This window comes from Eubalaena glacialis, chromosome 14, assembly GCF_028564815.1.
Source record: "Eubalaena glacialis isolate mEubGla1 chromosome 14, mEubGla1.1.hap2.+ XY, whole genome shotgun sequence".
In the NCBI taxonomy this organism is placed as follows: Eukaryota; Metazoa; Chordata; class Mammalia; order Artiodactyla; family Balaenidae; genus Eubalaena; species Eubalaena glacialis.
Genome location: NC_083729.1, coordinates 42,655,758 through 42,676,499, shown reverse-complemented (window position 1 = coordinate 42,676,499; position 20,742 = coordinate 42,655,758). Strand labels below are relative to the sequence as shown.

The 20,742-nt window shown below is 41.2% G+C and overlaps 1 protein-coding gene across 17 annotated transcripts in view; it reads left to right on the top strand.

The window, feature by feature from the left end:
- NRXN1 (neurexin 1) overlaps window positions 1-20,742 on the top strand; it is a 1,118,934-nt gene that overhangs the window by 542,079 nt on the left and 556,113 nt on the right. For all 17 annotated transcript variants that reach the window (XM_061168489.1, XM_061168487.1, XM_061168486.1 and 14 more), the window contains 2 exons: window positions 3,350-3,731; window positions 4,932-5,122. In XM_061168489.1, coding sequence (XP_061024472.1) covers window positions 3,350-3,731; window positions 4,932-5,122 — 573 coding nt within the window. The remainder of the gene's footprint in view (window positions 1-3,349; window positions 3,732-4,931; window positions 5,123-20,742) is intronic.

Sequence of the window (20,742 nt, the reverse complement as noted above, 5' to 3'; positions counted from 1 at the left end):
ACACTCTCTGGGTTTTTCTCACCTGAGAACCTCTGTTCATCTGTCTCTCCTTCCTGGAATCCACCTCCCCCTTCCTTTTCTCCAGTTCTTAGCATGGCTTTCTCCTTTTAGTTCTTCAAATTTAACTTAAGTATCCACTCAGGCACTTGCCCGCATTCCATATTTACCAACCCAGCATGCTGTTCATCAAATTCATGGCATTTTCTGAGTTTTATCATCATATAGTTAATTATTTTCTTACCTGGTTTTGTCTGCCTTACCCCAATAGACCATGAATTTTGTGAAAACAGGAGCTAAGTCTGCTTCTCTCAACATTATTTCTTAATTGCCTAATACAGCACCTGACTTATACGTACACTACACACTCAGTAACTTTCAATACCTTTCAGTGAATTAACAAGTGGATCTAAGGCTGGGGAGGGGTGGTCATTTTCTTCTGCAGCAGAAATTTAACCCAACTCAGAGCAAGGCTCAGCATAAAATCTTGCTATCTGTTTTGGTAGAAAGATTTGATTTAGAAATTGAGATTTCTGTGCAAACACACCACCCAGGTGGTTGTTTCTTATTGGAGACTATCATCAATCTGGGTGCCCCAGACACTTTGATCAGAGGCATTTTGTTAATTTCAAATTCTCCTTTTCCAGTAAATCTCTAGGAAAGATGCTGCATTTTTTTTAACGAGTGGAGCCTTAGAAATATTTCTCCTTCATTGTCCTTTATTTTTTCTTAGTCGATATATGTATACAATAGTAGAGGTGGCTACATTGCCAACTGAGGATTAAACATAGGAATAAATTCTGAGGAAAAAAGGACTTTTAAAAGGCAGCAGTAAATGTTTTATTAGGCAGTGGATAATGGCTTTTAGGTGCTAATTCTCCTTCATGAGCAAGCATATCTGCCATTACTGTCAATGCAATTTATATATGCTTATTAAGGAAAGAATAGGCTCTTGAACATGGGCCATAATGATTTTTCTTGTAACTGGGCCATGGTTGCTCCAATGCTTTTTTACTACTTTTTTATTATGTATGCTCTGCATACATATTCTATTCCTTTGAGAAAAGAAAACAGACAATACGTGTTCTTTTTATCACTGAACTTCTTTCTCAGTTCTGCTGAACAAAATGTGCTTCCCTATTTCAGAGCTGCCAATAACTGGACAATTTGGAGTAATATTTAATTTCAAGTATTAGAAATATTTTTTCTGGATATTCTCTTACTGTCAGTTGGTTCATTAATGTAGCTTTTAAGAAGAAAACATGACAGTTTCAGGATCAGGGTGGGTTCACCAAGTTAAGGCTCAGATTTTAATATAATGAAAAAGATAAAATAACACAAGGAGATAGAAAAGCCCAAGTAATTTTTTTCAGCTTTGCATATTCTTCATTCTATTTAGCTTGTTAATTCAATGTTACTGGTGTCTCTAGTGATTTATATTTGAAAATTATTAAAGGCTAATTTTATTTGCTACCCAAGAGGTAGTTCCACACAGACTAGTATTGAGGTCACTGAACAAAAGAACTGAAGAAGGGGAGAAAAATGATGTCATATGAGAAACCAGAATTGCTAAGGATTTAATAGTATTTTTGCTTGGGATAGACAAGAAGGAGGTATAGTGGGGAGGAGGGAGGAGAGACAACTGTTTACAGTGCTATTTTTTGTATTAAAAAAAAAAACAACACATTTGCAGAGAAGGAATCAGAGCAAACTAATAACTGAAAAGAGAACATGCCAAGGGATGACAGGGCTGCTGTTGTCAGGATCAAGGACTAGTAAAGAGGTATGGAAATCAAGGAGCATTAAGTACAGCTCAGGGGAGAGTTTTTTATACCAATGAGTTTGTTAACATCAAAATCAAGTATGTGGGCAATTTTTCTTGTGCAACAAAAAGTATGCCTTTTATGATTTAATTACAGGCATTTCCTTTAAAATGCCACCTAGTATTTTATTGTTTTTTCTAAAGAAATGGAAATCTGTCAGACTGGTTGAAGGAGGCCCACAAAGGGGGGTGTTCAATCTCTGTTACACCTGGGAAGAAGGTTCAGTGCATCTTCCCAGGGCTGAGACTGGGATTGGCTCTAATTCATATTTTCATTAATATCAGGGATGATGGAATAGGGTAAGCTCGATAAAATTTACAATTACGCCAAACTGAGTAGTGAAGCTAACACCTGGAAGAACTTGACTGCAATTTAAATGACCTTTTTGAATTTCTGAAGAAAGTGAATGACAGTTTAATTAGACAAGAACAAGATGCCGGAAGTGAATCACTAGCAATGATAAGAGTACTTTAACACTGTGCTTTAGAAAGCAAGTTCACATCTTTGTTAATTTTGACTTCAACCTTGCAGGTAGGTACAATAATCACTCTGGAGGTAAAGACGGGACTAAGTAGGCTTTTAATGGGGTTGGCAGAGAAATATGGCAGGATGAACAGGGATGGGGTTGAATTGAAGAGTGAATCACTAAATAAATTGGCAACCAAGCTTCACACTAGGGTGTTTAACAGAAGATTATACTTTGTGGTAATGTGGAATAATTTTACTGGTATTCTCAAAATTGGACATGCCTTGAACTGGTATGTTGTGCTCAATTTAGGTATCCAAAACCTAAGTGCAAGGAAAATGGCAGAGGACCAGAAGAGATCAACAGGAATTCTTCGTGATTGGGAGACTAGGTCTAGGAAAGATGGAATTATTCAGTATAGAAAAGGGAAGGTGAAAAGTACATATTTAACTTCAAACACATTTTCATGGTTCGTAATTGGAAGAATAGTCAGCAGCTCTTCATTATTTCTATTGATATAGGAAAATATACAGTTACTTTTTGTTTTTCTTGAAGAACATTCTTTATAAAGACAAACGTCACATCACCATGGAGCTGGGATGTATCACTTTCTACTGGGATGATTTAGGATAGTCATTGCCCCTAATCCTCCTCCATTCCCTCCCTCCCTCCCTTCCTTCCTTCCTTTCTCCCTCCCTCCCTTCCTCCCTTCCTTCCTTTTCCTTTGTCTCTCTTCTTCCTCTTACCCTTTCTCCCTTCCTTTCTCCATTTCTTCCTTCCTTTATTCTTTCTTCTAGTTTTAAAAAATTCTGCAACTTTAGTTAATGAGGATCATTTTTGTTAAGACTAAAATTTGGACGGAGATTAAAACTTGATCTAAGAAAGTTTTATTAAGTAATTCAGCCTCACCATGTAAGGTCATTTCTCATTTTTGCTATACATAACTGAATATCAAGGAGGTCTGTAGATCCTTGCATTTTAAAATGTGATATTGCTGTGGAAGTCTAAAGTTGAAAGTGCCCTTCAGATGCAGAAAATAATAATACACCATCTTCTCTTTTAGGTCAAATGGCGGGGGATCATACGAGGCTGGAGTTTCATAACATAGAGACTGGCATCATCACGGAACGCCGGTATCTGTCTTCTGTTCCCTCCAACTTCATTGGACACCTGCAGAGCCTGACGTTTAATGGAATGGCATACATTGACTTGTGTAAAAATGGCGACATAGATTATTGTGAGCTCAATGCCAGGTTTGGCTTCAGGAACATCATAGCAGACCCTGTCACCTTCAAGACCAAATCGAGCTATGTTGCCTTAGCTACGTTGCAAGCCTACACTTCTATGCATCTTTTTTTCCAGTTCAAGACAACATCCCTAGATGGACTAATTCTGTATAACAGTGGGGATGGAAACGACTTTATTGTGGTTGAATTAGTTAAAGGGTAAGTACAGGTCCGTTCAATGACAAACAGAGCTTTATGAAAATGAACCTCAAGTTCCACAATTATACATTAAACAGAAGGTGGTGGGCAGGGAGGGTGGTTTGCAAATAATGCATTTGTTTAAACCACTTTTTAGGTATCTTATAAAGTTAATAGGGATTCAGTACAGTTTTTTATATCTACATTTCCACACATAAGGTACAAATAGCGTCGAGTTCTAATTTACCGTAGGCATTCCATAAGCCTTACTCTTCAAATGTGGATTTCTTTACTACGCACATGGTAATTCCACAAAAGAATTTCTACACTTGCTGGCTAAGTTAAATAGCTAAGTTAAATAGCTAATTCATGCAAGCAGATTACTTCAACTCCACAAAATCCCATTTAACTGAAGCTTAATTCTATGTCAGAGTTTCTTGAATAATTTAGAAAGATTTTTGTGACATTTCCTTGAAACTGTGATGAACATTTCATATCTTTTAATTGATTTAGGTATTCATTCAATCGGTGAATATCATTGCACATTTACAATCGGCTAGATGATACGCCACACACTAGTTTACATGTATATATATATATTCCTTGCCACTCCTGTGCACACTTCAGATTCCACCAACCCCAAGGCACACAGATGCACACAACCCGAGGGGATACAGGTGAACACATAAATTTAGCAGAAAAGCACCAGGAAGTTTCCTAATATGATCTTGGGCAAAGGTTCAGGAGATTATTTAGCAAAATTAGGAAAACCTATGAGTCCAGGAGTGGCTACCTGAGCTGGTCTTGAAGGATGAGTGCACATTTCCCATAGAGAAATAGGCATTCAAGATGGCGGAAAACAAGTGCAGGAAGCTGAGAATCGCCAGTTCTGTGTGGTTGGCAAAGGATGGAGAGAGTGGTGGAAATAGGGAATGAGTAGTGACAGATATTTATCTTCCACAATGATGAAGTGGAATGTGGACCACAATTTTAAAAATATTTTCACTATTTCCTGTATTGAAGACAATGAATAATCCTCCTTGCTGAAACAGAGTAGTGTTTCTTACCCTCTTGTTAGTTGAGCTTCTACACAACTCACTCTCATGACTTCTAGCAAGGATGCAACCACCTGAAAAGGAGATCTCTGTTTGTAATAAGTAGTTTGACTCCATCAGAAATTCAAAAAGTGATGGCACTTTTCCACCTTCCCTTTTTTCCCAGGTACCTACATTACGTGTTTGATTTGGGAAATGGTGCTAACCTCATCAAAGGGAGCTCAAATAAACCTCTCAATGACAATCAGTGGCACAACGTGATGATATCAAGGGACACCAGCAACCTCCACACTGTAAAGATTGACACGAAAATCACAACGCAAATCACAGCGGGAGCCAGGAACTTGGACCTTAAGAGTAAGTGCACGGAGTCAGAGCAGCAGGCAGGAACCCACGTGGTTTGTGCTCATGTGGCACATCCTTTGCTTTGGTGGGGGGGGGGGGTGTGGGTACCTTCTGCAAAGACTGACCAGAATGTCGTCTCCAACATGTAATTAATAATACAACACACAAGCCTCTGCTCCCCCTTTAATGTGGCAGAAACACATATTTTTAATAGCAGCTCAAAAAATGCAACACCTAAGAATGCATGCATGATTAAAATTTAAGGAGTGAGAAGAATGTACCTTAGTCTTGATATTATAAAGAAAAGTAGGCGTTTGCAAGTTTCTTTAGTCCCAACAGCTTTTAGTTGATTTGGAGTCAAGGTAACCAGATACCTACTGAGTTTCTTCTAGAGCTTATTAGTTTTCTCTTCTTGGTGAGGTTTCCTGAATACTTAACAGAGCCTCTCACCAACAGGGGTCTGTGGCTGGCTTATACCGTGTGTCTCCAATGGTGAATCCCTCCCAACACCCACAAACACCAATGGGAATGTTCTTTCACCAGCTGCTAAGGAAGTCTTAACAGACTTTTTCCTTCCTTATTTTTTTTTTTAACATCTTTATTGGAGTATAATTGCTTTACATTTCCTTCCTTATTGATACTTGATTTCTCAAGTGAGCAAGACAAAATACTTAGAAAACATGTCAATAATGGAACATAACAGAAGTTTCTATTTGAATGGGTCTTTGTGATTTGCTAAGAGCATGTCCATATATCCATCTCATTGAACACAACAACAAGCATTGGACAAGATGTTATTAGCACTTCATTATGAATGTAGGAAATCTGAGCTTTGAATGGCTTGCCCAGGGTTAAAACAACTACTTCAGCAGGGCAAAACATAACCCCGGTTCTGACACATGGCCCCTCCATTGCTCCTCCGGCTCTGATTGGAGGCATTCCAAAGCCCTGCAGGAATCATCATGGTCATCATTTTTGCTTGGCAAGAGCTGTTCATATGTACTGATGGGATCTTTCCCTTTGATTTGAAAGATAAATACATAGGGGAGTTAGGGAACTGGAAAGAGAAAACCCAACAGAATTCTTTCTAGAGAAAAAAAAGCTGTGAGTAAGGTGAAAGAAGACAGAAAAGGGTTTCACTTTCTGTAATTGCAGAATATATTTACAATCCCAGTACTATATTTGTCTAACACATAAAATGTGTGGTGATGGCTGTCTCCCTTCTCAGAGTGGGCCTCTTGTTAACTTCAAAGAGAGCCTGTTTGTACCTACAAATCTAATAGCTTAGCTCACAAAGTAAAATGAAATTCAAAGGAAATGCTGTTTTACAGTCTACACCTCTTTCTTCTCTCTGACTGAAGTGAATGTCAGAGGGCATTTTCTGTCCCTATTTCGTGGGTGCCCCTGTTTTGCACAGTGGGCTCAGGTGGTAATTGTCAAGGAAAGGAAGAGATTGTGACGGTCAGTGTGCTGGCCATGCCAGCCACCAAAGCTGAAGCAAAATGTGGTCCTGTTTGTGTAGGGAGAGACCTCAGTAAGCATAAGTGAGCTTCCCTAGAAACCCTGAACACTAGGTGGAACACTAAAATGTCTAGAAAAGAAGCAGTTCCTGCTTGATTGAAGTCTGTGACATGCACAGACCTACTCATTGAGGGAGCAGAGAAGCAGTGCCAGGCAGTGGGTATCTCACTGGACAATTAGGGCGCTGCCTCCTGAGAAGTAAATATTTGCCTATTGTTCCTTAAAAAATTGAAGTGAGGGTAATTGGAGGACATGGTATGGGATTCTTTCTGGTGGTGGAGGGGACCTTTACAAACCTAAGAAACCCTCAGAGCTGATTTTTACTAAAACGTTGAGTGTTTCATGATTCTGAATATAAGAAAGGCTTTATCCATGATAAAAAACTAAAACTATGAATTGAAAATAGCATTTTATATAAATATTAAGATGCTAAGTATTGAATTCTGACTGAGTGCATTTGTGTTTAAAAAAATAACACAATTTAAATTTGAGGTACATTTCCAGATGTATAAAGAGATTCTATACTAATGACTATCCCCCTTTACCTTGTGAAGTTCCTTCCTGTTTACAGACTTACCAGACCATGCCATAAAGTGAGAGCAAGTTTCTAAAATTAAAACTCGGGACTTCCCTGGTGGTCCAGTGGTTAAGACCTCCCCTTCCAACACAGGGGGTGCGTGTTCGACCCCTGGTTGGGGAGCTAAGATCCCACATGCCTCACGACCAAAAAAACCAAAAAACGTAAAACAGAAGCAATATTGTAACAAATTTAATAAGGACTTTAAAAATGGTCCACATCAAAAAAAATTTTTTTTAAACTTAAACATTAAAAGTCAAAGCTGTGAACTCATCAATTGGATGTGTGATCCAATGACAGCAATAACCCCAAGAAGCCCCCTTGCCATGTGTGTCCCTAACTCGAGGGAGCCTGAGAAGAGAGCATGGTCCTGGGGTGGACATCTCCCAGCTTCCACAAGCACCGCCTTTTGGTGTGTGGGTCCAGGGGCCTTGGTCAGATGAGGAGTGTTTACTGAGCGCTGACGCCGTGCTCAGAGTGGAGAGCACAGGTGCGAAGAGGGCGGCAGGCTTCCTGTAACAAGAAGCTTTCTGTCCCAAGGAGAAGACTGACACGGGGGGAACATTGACAGGACAGAGAACAGGATTCCCGGGAGACACATCAGGACATTGAAAAGAATGTGGTGTCGCCAGGTAGAATATTAGAGGAAGGAATGTTTCAGAGATACCTGAAGGATGAGTAAGCTGGAAGAGGCATTGTTTCTCCTTCCCACCTGGATGCCGCCCCCTGGAATTAGGGGAGCTTAATGAGACAGGAGACCATAGACAGGAACTCTTCACTCTGAATTTAACAGCACTGTCTCCTTTGCATGCTACTCATGTAGGATTCAGCCACTCTCAATGCAGAAACAATGAGAGCTGACCGAATTTGGACAATGGTTTTATTTTATGTATTTTTTTGGCCCTTATTGAATTAAAATTATCAGATTTATTCTACACTCTGTGTAAGGTCACTGCCATAATTAATCTTTAGTTCTTCTCAGAGTGAGGTCAACCTATTTAACTACATCAGAGTCCTATGGTGGGGTTCTTGAGGTGCAAATTTCTGCAACCCCCTCAGACAGACTGAGGCAGGGATCATTTGAGAATGACGTACAGGGAAGGCCAGGTCTTCTGCATTTTTAAAGGGCACTCAGTAATCCAGATGCTGTGTTTCAGAATCCTGAATGAATGCAATGTCTATGTCGAGGCCAAATTTAACTCACTTTCGAATTTTAGTACAAAATTTGGTTTTGCTTTTATGTTAGAACTTTATTTTTTGTTTTGTTTTGTTTTACTAGTCCTGGGCCAAAGTGGCATTGGTTGCTTCAGGATCTTTGCGTGTATTTCTCATGTTACCATACCGGAAAAAGACGCTAGAGGGCAGCATAAGGCCGCAAAACCTGCCGTATGGGAGGCGGGAGCGGGGGAAAAAAGCCTCAACAGGCTCTACTGGCGCTGGGAAGCGGACTCCGTTTTCGCCCAACTAAAATTCCACAGTTAGCCTTTAGGATAACGCATGCCTTTGTTTGTGGCTCTGTTTCATTATATAGACAGGAGTTTAGTGTGGAAATGTGCAAGCTAAGGGCCGTTTATCCCATTCCCCAGCTTGACTCGGAAGAAGGTAGTCAGAAATAGGCAAGAGCCTAATGATCTCTCTGAGGCGAGGAATTCCACGAGGGTGACCTTGTTCAAATTGTCTTTCGTGACACTGCCGCGTTCTCAGGGGGTTGTGTGTCTCTTCCCGCTGATACAGTTTTGCTTTCATCTTTATTTCCCAGCTGTTTGCGTTGCATCCCCTCTGGCTTTTATGTACAAGCTGCAGCACGCCGTGGAGAGAGCGGCAGAAATTTGCTCTCTGCAATGATTGCCGAGCACAGTTGTACTTACTTTCATTGCGGGACTTCTGAGTCCTGGCCCCTTTAGAGAGAGAAAGGGTTGGTGTAACTCCTCCTGCTGTTCCTTCTCTTGTTCCTGTATTTGACAAAAGTGTATGTTTGCATGTGTATGTATATGGGAAGGAGCTCATATGCATTGATTCCCTACTAAACACTAAATAGATTTAAATGAGCTTATTTTATTGAATCCTTGAAATTACCCAGGGACTTGAATTGAGGTCAGTCTTGCTCATTCGTTAATCTAGTTCAAGAGCAAAGATGGGGGGAAGGATTGTCTTTGGCCCCCATCTTCCGTGGGTCCCCTTCCTTAAGACATTATTAAGTTTATCCTTCAGCAAATTGAGGAAAATTTACTTGGTGAGGGAAAAGTGAACGATTCCTAGGCGCAGAGGATACAGTGCCCTCAGGTGGCCACTTAGCAAAATTACTTAAAAGTGAATAATTCCTTCATAGGCCACATCTAGGTCAGCCCAGGCAGAGCTTTGCCCTTTGTTTTCTCTCTCATACCCCAATTCCTTGGCCCTTCGGGTTTTGAGCGAGCTCTCCCTCTGTCCTACCATCTTGTCTCTTCCCTTCTTACCACCGTGACTAGTGTGTGCTTGTTAACCTTCCTTGTATCCCTCCTTAAATCTTACCTTGAAAGCGAACACCTGCTATTGTTTATCCTGCTTCCAAGCCACTAAGAGCTCCCCTGAGCAGAGACAACTGGACCAGGGCTTTCATTTCAAATAGACTCAATCTCTAAGCAGAGATTTGAGGATGAATAGCATTCTTGGTCTTCTCATCTTGATCTCACATCAGTCTCTGTTACTCAGCTACCTACCCTCTCCAGTCCTGAACAGACCACATATCCCACCTTTTTCTACCCTTCAGTGTTTTAGACAAATCATTGCTGCAATACATCAGTGATCCAGATTCTATTCCAAAACCCTGATCATGTTTAAATATACCCAAGCTTTGTGTACTCAGCCATGTAACATCTGATAGCCTGCTTGCCTTACCCAGATAATTTACTCAAATATGAAACTTTCAGAGAAGAGTCTGACTTTGAGCTTAGCCTTAAAGCAGGAGATGGCATTGAACATGCTGTCTGTCCTGTTGGTTAGGCTATCTTTGTTAGATTTTTTTCTTTCTTTTTTTTTTTTTTTTTTTCGGTATGTAAGGGAAAGAGATTTACTCACATTACTTCAGTTAATGGGAGATTATTTTAAGGATCCATTAGGAAGTAAGACAAGACATCCTTTCAGCTGCTGAACAACGAGGCCGCACAGAGAATAAAAACTTTGTTCTAATAGTCATACTGGAATCTCAAGAGCAACCCTTCTACATGTTCCCTTGGATACAAGTGCCCACTGCTCCCTAATTTAGGGCTGCACCACCGACCTCCCTCTGCTGTGTCTATTCCCACTTAGATCATTTTTTCTCTCCTCTCCCGCTTCCTGGTCTCTCCTACTCTTGGCTTGTGCCTCATGGCTTCTACCTATTGCTTTTGCTCCTGTGTGCATTTCCACTTCTGTCTACTCTCCTCTTCCTCTCACTTTCAGTTTCCCCCAAAGACATGCTCTAATATGGTGAGTGGACCTGTCTAGAACACAACTGCATGGGCTTTTGCCCTGCTGCTTGTGGTCAGGCTCACTTCCTCAGACCGAGTAGCTGTAAATCCAGAGGTAGATTTGCACGGCATAAAACATGAGCTTAAAAGATGGTCCCTGGGAAGGAGGCTGTGGGCTGGAAGGCTCTCGTAGCTTCCCAGAAGGAAGCAAGGTGATTTGCTTATTCAGAAGTGCCCTAAGGGTCATGGCAGAAGGTGAAGAGGAGGGAATTAAGGGTTTTTTAAGCAGGAGAGTGGAGTTTATGGTGCGCTTGAGAATCATTCCTTTGGCTTCGGTGCAGAGGATGGGCTGAGGAAGGAGATCACTCTGGAGGCAATTGTCATGGTACAGAACAGAGACAATCGGGCTCTGAGTACATAAAAATAAGACTTGACATTTTTGTTACTCCGTTTCCCACATAAGAATTGAAAGACAATTAGAGATACGAAACTATTGTTTTTCTCCTGACATCTCCATTGAATTCCCAGGCTTTGCAGAAATAAGCCTCAGTCTCCTCTGTTTACTATAATGCCTTTGTCAATTTGTTTTAATATTACTCCCTCCTGCCCCCGCTGTTGAGACATCCTTTCCTTCCCAGGCCCAGTTGCCTCGGACCTGCTGTCTAACGTTTGGCTTGGAAGTTCTTCCTTCTCCTTCCTTATAACCCTTGGACCAGCTTCCATGACTGCCACAGAGTTTTTCTTTATTCCCTACCAGCGAACTCTGTTTTCTTTTTTTCTTTTTTTTTAATTCCTTCACTCATTGTACTTGTTTTGGAATCTCTTCTACATTGGGCATAGTTTTACTATGCATAGTTTTTTTCAACTCCCACCAATTCTATTATTTAAAATTTCTCTTCCCACTCTTAGGATCCTGGGAACTTAGAGCTTGGAGGGATCTTGCAGACACTTTGATCTGAGCCTCTCCTTGTACAGATGAGAGACATGTGCTCAGGAGACTGTGCACAGCCGCCAGATAGTCAGTGTTCTAGATCTGGCTGGTCTTCTGATCCCCAGTTTAACACTTTTCGCAATAGACCAGGGAAAACAAGTTGTGTTGCTCAGATTCACCTCAGTTTTCCGCTAGTGACAGCCTGGAACACATGCTGAAAAGAAATGTGAGGCCTTCTGTGGACTCACCGAAGAAGCCAGTTCGTATGGTCGGCCAGAGGGTCAAGATGGAACCTGGTAGCACATGGGTCACCCATTAGCTTTGTATTCTGGTGCAACTTTAAGGACCTCAATCCTTCCCCTTTGCAGTTGCTTTGGGGCAGGTGTTATAGGGACTTAAGTGCTGATGCTGGTTCCTTCTCACCCTCGACCCTGGCTGAGCTCTGACAGCCACAGGGCTTGGCTTGTGTGCTTGGAATATCTGCAAGGATGTCCTCTTCCAGGAGAAATAGCTTCCCTCTCCTCCCACAGGAAAGTGTGGCCTCCTAGAAATCTGAATCCAGTGCTCACATGCCTTTTGGACAAGGTGCCCATTTCCCATGTCCCAGTGGGACGGTGATGAGATGAGATGAGCTCTTAAAGCGGGTGCCATGTATGCTGTGGAGAACAAAGTGCCTGCACGTGCTCAGAGCTGGGTCCTTAAAGGCCAGGTGACTGCTCACAAGACCTCAGCCTCATCACAGCTTGTCCCTCTTCAAGGAACGCCAGGAGTGCAGCTGAGCTGTCTTGTTAGAGGCTGAGCTTCTCGGCCAAGAGCTCCCTATGTCAGGACCATCTGGGAAGGAAAGCTCGGTATCATCTCTCTCACTGAAGAAGGCCTTAAGTCTTCAGTTTTCATGGCTCTCAGACCTCCCTCTTTTTTTCTGAAGGGAGAAAAATACAAAGGTCTTTGGAGTACAAGTAGCATAAACCCATATAGACTAACTTAAATGAAAAAGGGGGAAGTGGGGCAGAGTAGAGCATTCAAGGAACCCAAGGGCAAGAAAGAGAAAATTTACAGCTGGAGCTCATGAGAGCCATATCAGGAAAGCTGTCAGCAACAAGCCAGCATCTTCTCCTCTCCTGGTCTCCATGGGGGCTGTGAGCTGCCTTCTCCTGGCTTCCCAGGGAGCCCTCCTTCTCCTCCCTCTCTGCACACTGGCTTTCTCTGCTTTCACCAGCGTTGGCAAACTTGGCCTCCCCAGATCTGGCCTTCCACCCCTGACCAATTCAAATACCCAGGAGAGACTGACTTGAGTTCAGGAGGCCTAGGGCCAAATTCTTGGGGGAGTAAATTTGATTGGAACACACGTCCTACCTGTGACCAGGGTTGGGGGATAGGAGGCAGGGTCACACTGTAAAAATATGACTGCTCTGGATTTGTTTGAAGAAATATTTGGACAGTCTACTTGGGGTATAAGTGGAGCCATCAAGGGCTCCAAAAGGTGATCTTTAAGCTGCTATGCAAAAATCAAGGGGATGGGTTTGGCTTGCTCTGGAGCAGGGGCTTGGGATTGAGGCTACAGTCATCTAGATGGTGGGAAACCGGGCATTGCATGGCACCAATTTGTTCAGATGGCTAAAATCGTAAATGCTTGGGTGAACAAAATTATTTTGTGGGTGGAGACAGAGGCTGTGTCCATCGGGGGTCAGAGGCAGCACATGGGATTCAAAAGCCAGGAGCAGAAGTCGGAGTCTCACTGGAATTCACAGGGACACAGGAGGAAGGAAACCAGATTTTCATCCTCTGTGGAACTGGAAAGATTCAAACCAGGCCCCTCTAGATCTAAAACGGACAGAGAGGCCCCAGCTGGCATCTGGATAATATTACAATTGTTCATTATAAATCTCAAAAGTAAGTATCACTAGTATATTCAGGCAGTTGTTTCATTGAGTTAGGGTTTCATAATAATGCAGCTCCAGCCCTCTTACACCGTGACTCAGAGGACAGCTAGCTTCTACCCCTGACCCTGGACAATTCGTCTAGAGCCATGGGTCAAAATCGGAATAGACTGGAAAATTGGGTGGACCTAGTACAGAGTCACCTCTACTATTGTAGAGATGCTTCAAAGCCTGTTCTGCTAACTTTACTCATGTAGGAAAGCACATTTTTAATGCCACTGTGCTGCTGCTGGCCCATCATTTTCATACACTGGCGGGTACGTCCGATGCTACTTCAGAACCCCATGGGGTCAATCAGGGTTTCTTGTTAATGCCACATTAATGTGGTTTTCTGTGTCTGCTCTTAAAAGGGGCCCTTTCTTGGCCTTTGCAATTAATTATTGTGTTTTTTCTTAAGGATAATACAAGAAGCCATATAGCATTATAATTAAGTTTCAGGCTTGGGGTCAGACAGACTTGGGTGAAATAGCGTCTCTACCATCTATTTCTGTGTGTCCTTAGTCAAGGTCCATCATATCATCTTCATCATCATCCGCTTTTCACTAAGCATTAGCTAAGAGATTTACATATATTATCCCCTTATTTTTTGTGGCCAACTGGTGAGGTTGCTGTACTTAGCCCCACGTTACAGATGATGAAACTAAGGTGAGGCTTAGGAAGGTTAAACATCTCACCTAAACAGTAATGATAATAAAATCAAACAGTAATAATAATTATTTTAACCATTTCTGAGGGCTGATCACATCCCATGCACTCGTATAAATATTTTACTCATAAGATCTCATTTAATTCTCACAACTGTGCACAAGCTCAACCAGTGTATTCTTTAAAGCTCAAGTGTTTATAAGGAGGGTGGACTTGTAAGGCCCACCTGGGTATGACAGGGTTCGGCAATATTTAGGCCACTTTCCCGTAACTGCCCTGGCACAGAACAGCCCAGCTGGCATTCCCAGGCTTCTTAGAGGTTGGTTATTAGCATTCCTAGCCACGCTGTACTAGGTTCTGTCCCCACCTCCACCCCCCAACTCCCCACCCTGCTCCCCCTCAACACAAACACTGTTTGGATCTCCCATCACTGGTTTCACCTTGCAGTTCAGGGACTGTAAAAAAGACTTCTTTAAGGTCCTGTACTAATGTACTGTATCTATAACACAGCAATTCTGTATCCCTCAACCTCAGGAAACATAAAACAAGTTCTCCAGGAGACCTGAGAGCCTTCCCACTAGGCTTGGGGCTGGAATGTAGTCCCCCCTTATCAGGCAGTAGTGCAAATTTATCCCACTGTAGGACTTACCTCAGAAAATATTCTTGGGCATCTTTCTTTCCAGTTTTGGACCCCTTTGATGATGATGATGTTCTTCATATAACTGAGGGTTTCAAGGACTGAGAACCAGTATTTTATCATCTCCTTTGTAAATTTTGCATCTCAGTATCTGCCTCAGACTCACATTATCATATATCTCTTATGTTGGCACTTCAGTCAGAACCTCAATTTTGATGCTGCATTTTACAAGTATGATCTCTTAATCTTTACAACAATTAGATGAGTGAGACATTAGTGCTTCCATATTACAGATGAGAAAATGGAGACTTAGAAAGACTAAGTGAATTGCCCAGAGATAGAATTTGAACCCAGGTCCATAGAAATATTTAAATACTACTATATATATTTCCCAATGTATTAAAAGGGATTCCTTCTGGATATCTAGAGTGAAAGATAGTACTTATATTAATCTTAGGGAAAAATGTCATGTAATAAAAAATTATTTCCTCCTTTGTATAAAACATAGTTCTTCAAACTTCTACATTACTACCTGTGTAATGCTGAAAATGTCACTTCTGGTAATTACAAAATAACTGGGTATTTCTCCTTTCACTTTCCACTTGCTCTTCCCATGCATATGCCTTGTATGGAACCCATATATCGGTTCTGTTTCCTTAACTCCTAAAGTCTTCGTCAAACACAACAGCCAACAATTTTAATTGCTGTGTGTCCTTAATATGTATTCTATAGAACATTTGCATTTATAGATGCTTAAAGCAGGCCCAGGCAAATATAGTACTTGGTTGGATGATTGGAGATTGGCCTAGCAATCCATCATCAGCTTGTTCCAGTAGGTTATTTGCTAGTCCATTCAACTGTTAAAGGCCTCCATTTTCCTAGCCTTTAAGGAAGGTTCCCCACACCTTCTCGACCCACTTTTTGATTATTGCTGTTAACTATTTGCATTTCTCCTTAAGAATAATTTAAGTATTGTAAGAACAAAGTATTTGGAGACACGCCCTAGGGAATTTTATATACTATTCCAGTGGGATTTGATGACCTGATTGAAAATCTTCCATCCTTTAAGCACAGAAGCAATTCGTTCTTTGAAAAAATACAGAAAAGTTCAGGTACTTAAGAAAAAAATAAGAGTTTTATTTGACTCTCTGAAGCTCATCATATTTTAGAAGCTTTTTGGCAATGCCTGTAAAGCTTTTTTGTGCGCTTTGTATCACTTTGTCCTTTCAAGCTCTCCAGAAAACCCTGGTGGCTTTGCCCTCTTTTCTTCTGTATATCTAAGTGGAGAGCAGGTGACATTTTTGACCTGCATTAAACAGGCCATTATGGTGGAGAAGAGGTGTTCTTTTATACTTACTCTGTACACCACTAGATCTTCCCCACCCAAAATAAATGTACATTTATTTTGAAATAGGAAAAGAAAATTTCTTTGAAATAAGAAAAGTGATTTTGAAAAAGAAAGCCAAGTTGTTATACTGAGCTCCTCAAAATTACAGGAAAGATAACAGGTTTGAATAGGTCCTCTTACAGGTCCCCTAGTTATAAGTCTCTATTAACTTACAGAACAGTCATTTCTAAACGCCTCTACCCATTCTATTGCTGTCACTGAGAAGGTTTGTAGTAAAACTAGGAGGCAGTGTAGTACAGTGGGAAAAGAGGTCACCTGGGACTTGGAGGCTGGGGTGCCAGTGTTATTCTCCTGGGACTGGTTGCATTATCTTGGGCAGGTCACTTACCTTTCCAGAAGGGTAATTTGCTCACCTGTCAGGTAGGGATAATAACAACTTCCTGCCTATTGTGAAGAGTTGGTATGAGAATCAAATGGAACGAGAGATGGCAAAGCACCATTCAAACTGAGGTGCTGTGCACGTGTCAGGTGGAACAGTATTTGTGAGGTGGGGAAGCTCTGCCGACCGTATGCAGTCCCAGAGAACAACACCCAGAGAGTGGAAAACGAAACGTGAAATGGTGACAGAGTGGATGCTGCTAAAGTATGTCTACAGTATCTAAACTGGCTGTCACTTGGGTGGGGAAAATGGAAAAGTAATGAAAATATTTGAACCCTGTTTTTACCAAAAGGTAGATTTACCAAGCATGAGACAAAGTTAGCTTGGCATGAACTGATATGCCCGAACTCGCACCCCATCTGCCACAGTGTCACTGACCTAGAGTGGTTAAAAAGAAGATGGATTACCACACACCTCTCCATAGCAATTTCACTTTATTATTTCCCACCAGCTTTGCCTTACAGTCTGTTGGCCAAACACACAACATCTGTCTTCATGCTAAGTTTTACAATCACACTTTTCAAAAATTCTCCTTCTTTGGGCAATTTTATTTCAAAAATATCTGCTAGAAACAGAAATTTCAGAATGTTGAAAGCATTTGCTGTCCTGTCCATAACTATAATGTCAATATTAACTCTTAAAGCCTTACTACAGGGAAACATTAAGGTCTGAATCTCCAGTTTTCTTGGTGCCCGCCCACCTGTTCACACACAGGTATTAGGCTGGGTTACAGATGCATGCAGGTGTCTTACTTATCTCTCTGTGGGAGGCAACTGAAAAGTGGCTTCCATATCTAAAAATCAAATTTGGAAGTCATAAGAGTTCTATCCACTCACTGGAATTTAGATACCTAACGTTTATGACTATAGAAGCAAATTGGCTTTATTTTCATGAGATTACTCAGTGAGCATGCAGGTGCGTCCCGCATCATCCTGGGAATCTGTGTTATTTGGCTTGGACTCTGTGAACATTAATTACCATTACTTTTCTCCACTGGCCAAGTTACTCCAAAACATTCCTGTATTTTGTAGCAGTGGAGCTGTACAAATTGACCACTCACCACCTGGATTATACAGTGTGTAAACCAGTGCAGATTAAGTGAAAATTATCATAGATTCAGGAGACCTGGGCTTGGAATCGGACCCTGCCATTTTTCTGGTGTTGTAGCGCTGAACCGCAGTGTCTTTGTCTGGGACACGTGTCCATGATAACCTTTATTCTTTCTGTAGCTCATCGGGTGAAAACCAAATGACAATACCTATGTGCAAGTGCTCAGTAAAGTTTAGGGCACTACACCAATGTCAGTTATTGTTATAATGATAAAGTCAGAGCTGTCTTTTCTGGTTTTGACCATGGCAAAGCTTGCACTGATCATGAAGGACTCAAAGCAGTGAGGAGACTCTCTCTCACTCGGTCCGGGCTCTGTACATTTAAATTCAGTTGTCTCAGTGATTTTTGTGAAAGTCAATGCCTTTGTAGTGAAAACAGTATACAAACTGTTGGATATGGGAACCTGCTGTGGAATCAGGAATACCTGTGGCTGGCAAGGACCTGAGAGAAGCAGGAGACCAGAGGGAATCTAATCCCAGGAATCCTGGAGTGGCAGTCCACAGGCTAGATGGAGAGAGACATCTGCAAACCCACAGGAAGTGCACATAGGGATTAACAGATGTACCAGGGCAAAGCATCAGGGGTCCACGCAGTTAGCTTGGCTCTGTTCTATGGCCACAAACAATAAATGCCCACCTCTCTGTAATGATAACAGTGTAACAAAGTAGAAGCATCTGGAGAAATAGTGTAAAGTGTCCATAGTGGGGAGTGTGCCTATGGAAGCCGCATGAGTTAGGTCATATTTGTGTATGGGGCAACACAGAGAATGACAGAATGGCCAGAGATGGAATGAGGTAGAGGTACAGGATAGGCTGAAATTTAATTTCCCACAAAGATTTTGGCATTTATTTTAACTGCTGAAGAGACTTATGAATAGGTTCTCATTACCACACATTGATACCCTGAACTATTTCTGTACCTCTATCTTTGTCTGCCTCTCTCTGCAAATGAATTCAACACATGTTGGTTAAAATTGTTCCTGAATTACACTGTCAGAATGGAAAAAAATGTCCCTGCATTCAACCCTCTTAATGAGCTGGGTGGCTTCAAGAAAGGGGTCAGTAGAAGAAAAATTCCCCACAATTAACTTCATTCATTATTTCTCAGGTGGAGGGAACCAGGGAACCTTCACTATGTCCTTATTGTTCAAATGATTATTTATTGAATGAAAACTGCTAATTCATCCATTCATTCAATGAGTCAACAAATAATTAGTGAGTGCTAAGTAAAAATGAGACTAAAAAGGTGCTTCGCTTATGATGCTTTCTTCAAGGAATTTATAAAATAGTGGGAAGGTAAGATATCCACACAGAGAACTGGGAAGGAAATGGTAATTGTCAGAAAAGAGGTTCAAAATGTTACGGGGATTCAAAGATCATACTTGTCTATGACTGAGAAAACACATTAACAAGGTGGAATTTGTGTTGAGACCCCGAAATTGCATCAGACTTTGAAATGGAACATTGGAAGGGGAAAGACACTCATGATGGAAGTAATGTACTGGGAAGAGTCATGGAACCGCATGCATGTGCAGTATTGGAGAAATGGTGAAAAATACAGTTTGACTAAAGATTAAAATATAGGTAGAGGATTGATGTTAGCCTAATTCTCTCCCTGGCAAAACTTGTTGGGGAGACATTGTTCAAAGTTTAGAAAAAGTTACTGAGGGAGGATATCTCAAAATCTTGACCATGCTGAGCTTCACACTTTATTTAGAAACCAGCGGGGTGTATTAAAGAAATCAGAACACACTATGGGGACGATGGATATGGTATTAATGAGGAGGATGGATAGAGGCAGGGACACCAGGTAATGGGTTACTGCATAAAAGGTGTACGTGGGGAAAGGAAGATAAGAACTGGAAAAGGAAAGGAAAATGGAGGCACAGACGTCAGAAGTATTGGCCAAGTTGAGTCATCCACATCAAAGTTCTCAGCAATAATTTGAATGTAAGGTATAAGAAATAGAATGGAGTTAAAAAATGATTTTGAAATTAACTTCAGTTTGGGTTACAGGGAGACTAGAAATGTGATTGCTATAAAACAGGGAGGTCTAGAAGTAATTTCCCAGTGCGGGGAGGGGGGAAAGATGATGGTTTGTTTTTAGGCTGAACTTAGAAAACCAGGATAGGCCTAAAGATAAGGATTTACAGGTATTTCCTAGAAGTAAAAACAGGTTATTGTAGGATTAAACCCTTTATGCACCAAGGAAGACTAAGGTGTAGAGAATTTAAACAATATCTAATAAATCAAACTGATGACCACTGGATTTCTAAAATTAACCTGATTTTTCATAGAGATCTATGAAGGACACAGATCTAGTGTTTCAGAGCAAAACATCCACTTGAATTGCCAACTTTGACTTCAGTAATGACTATTTGGTGTGCCCTGAACTTAGACGTGGTTTCGGATAGTGTTTGTTGTTTAATCCAAACTGTTCATTGTTATGAAAGTATTCATTTATCTACTCTTAGGTTCAAATGTGTTAGAGAAATATTAACGATTTCCCATGCTTTTGCTTCTAGTAATTTAACATCATTTACTTAAGCAATCACAGGAAATAGTAACGTAGGCTTTCAACCCAGAAAAAACATGAAGTAAATAAGTTTGTGTTTGTTCTCCAGGGACTAGAGATGATTTTTTTTCTTCTATCTAACAGGGCACACCTGTTATAAAAAGAGGTTTACATTTAATTTGTCTCCCAAAGAAAGCCTGCATTAACTTATATGGTCAAGATCTAACCTGCCGATGTTCATTTGTGGATGTGTGACAAAAGATTAAAATTAAAGATAAAGATACAAATCGAGGCAGGGGGCAGAGTTTGGTTGTTCTCTGATGTAAGGAAGGGCATCTTTCCTGCAGAATAACTCGGAGAAACTAGCCCAGCCTGATTGTACTTTTTCTACTAGCCAGTCACAACAAGAACTGAGAGGAAAGTTAGCGTAGTCTCCCAATTTGCTGTCCAAAGTCAAATCCTCTCAGCAAAGCCTCCAGAATTGTACCTTCTCCAGTCTGGCCAGTAGGAAAGTAAGACAGTGTGTATTGCTCCAGCTTTTT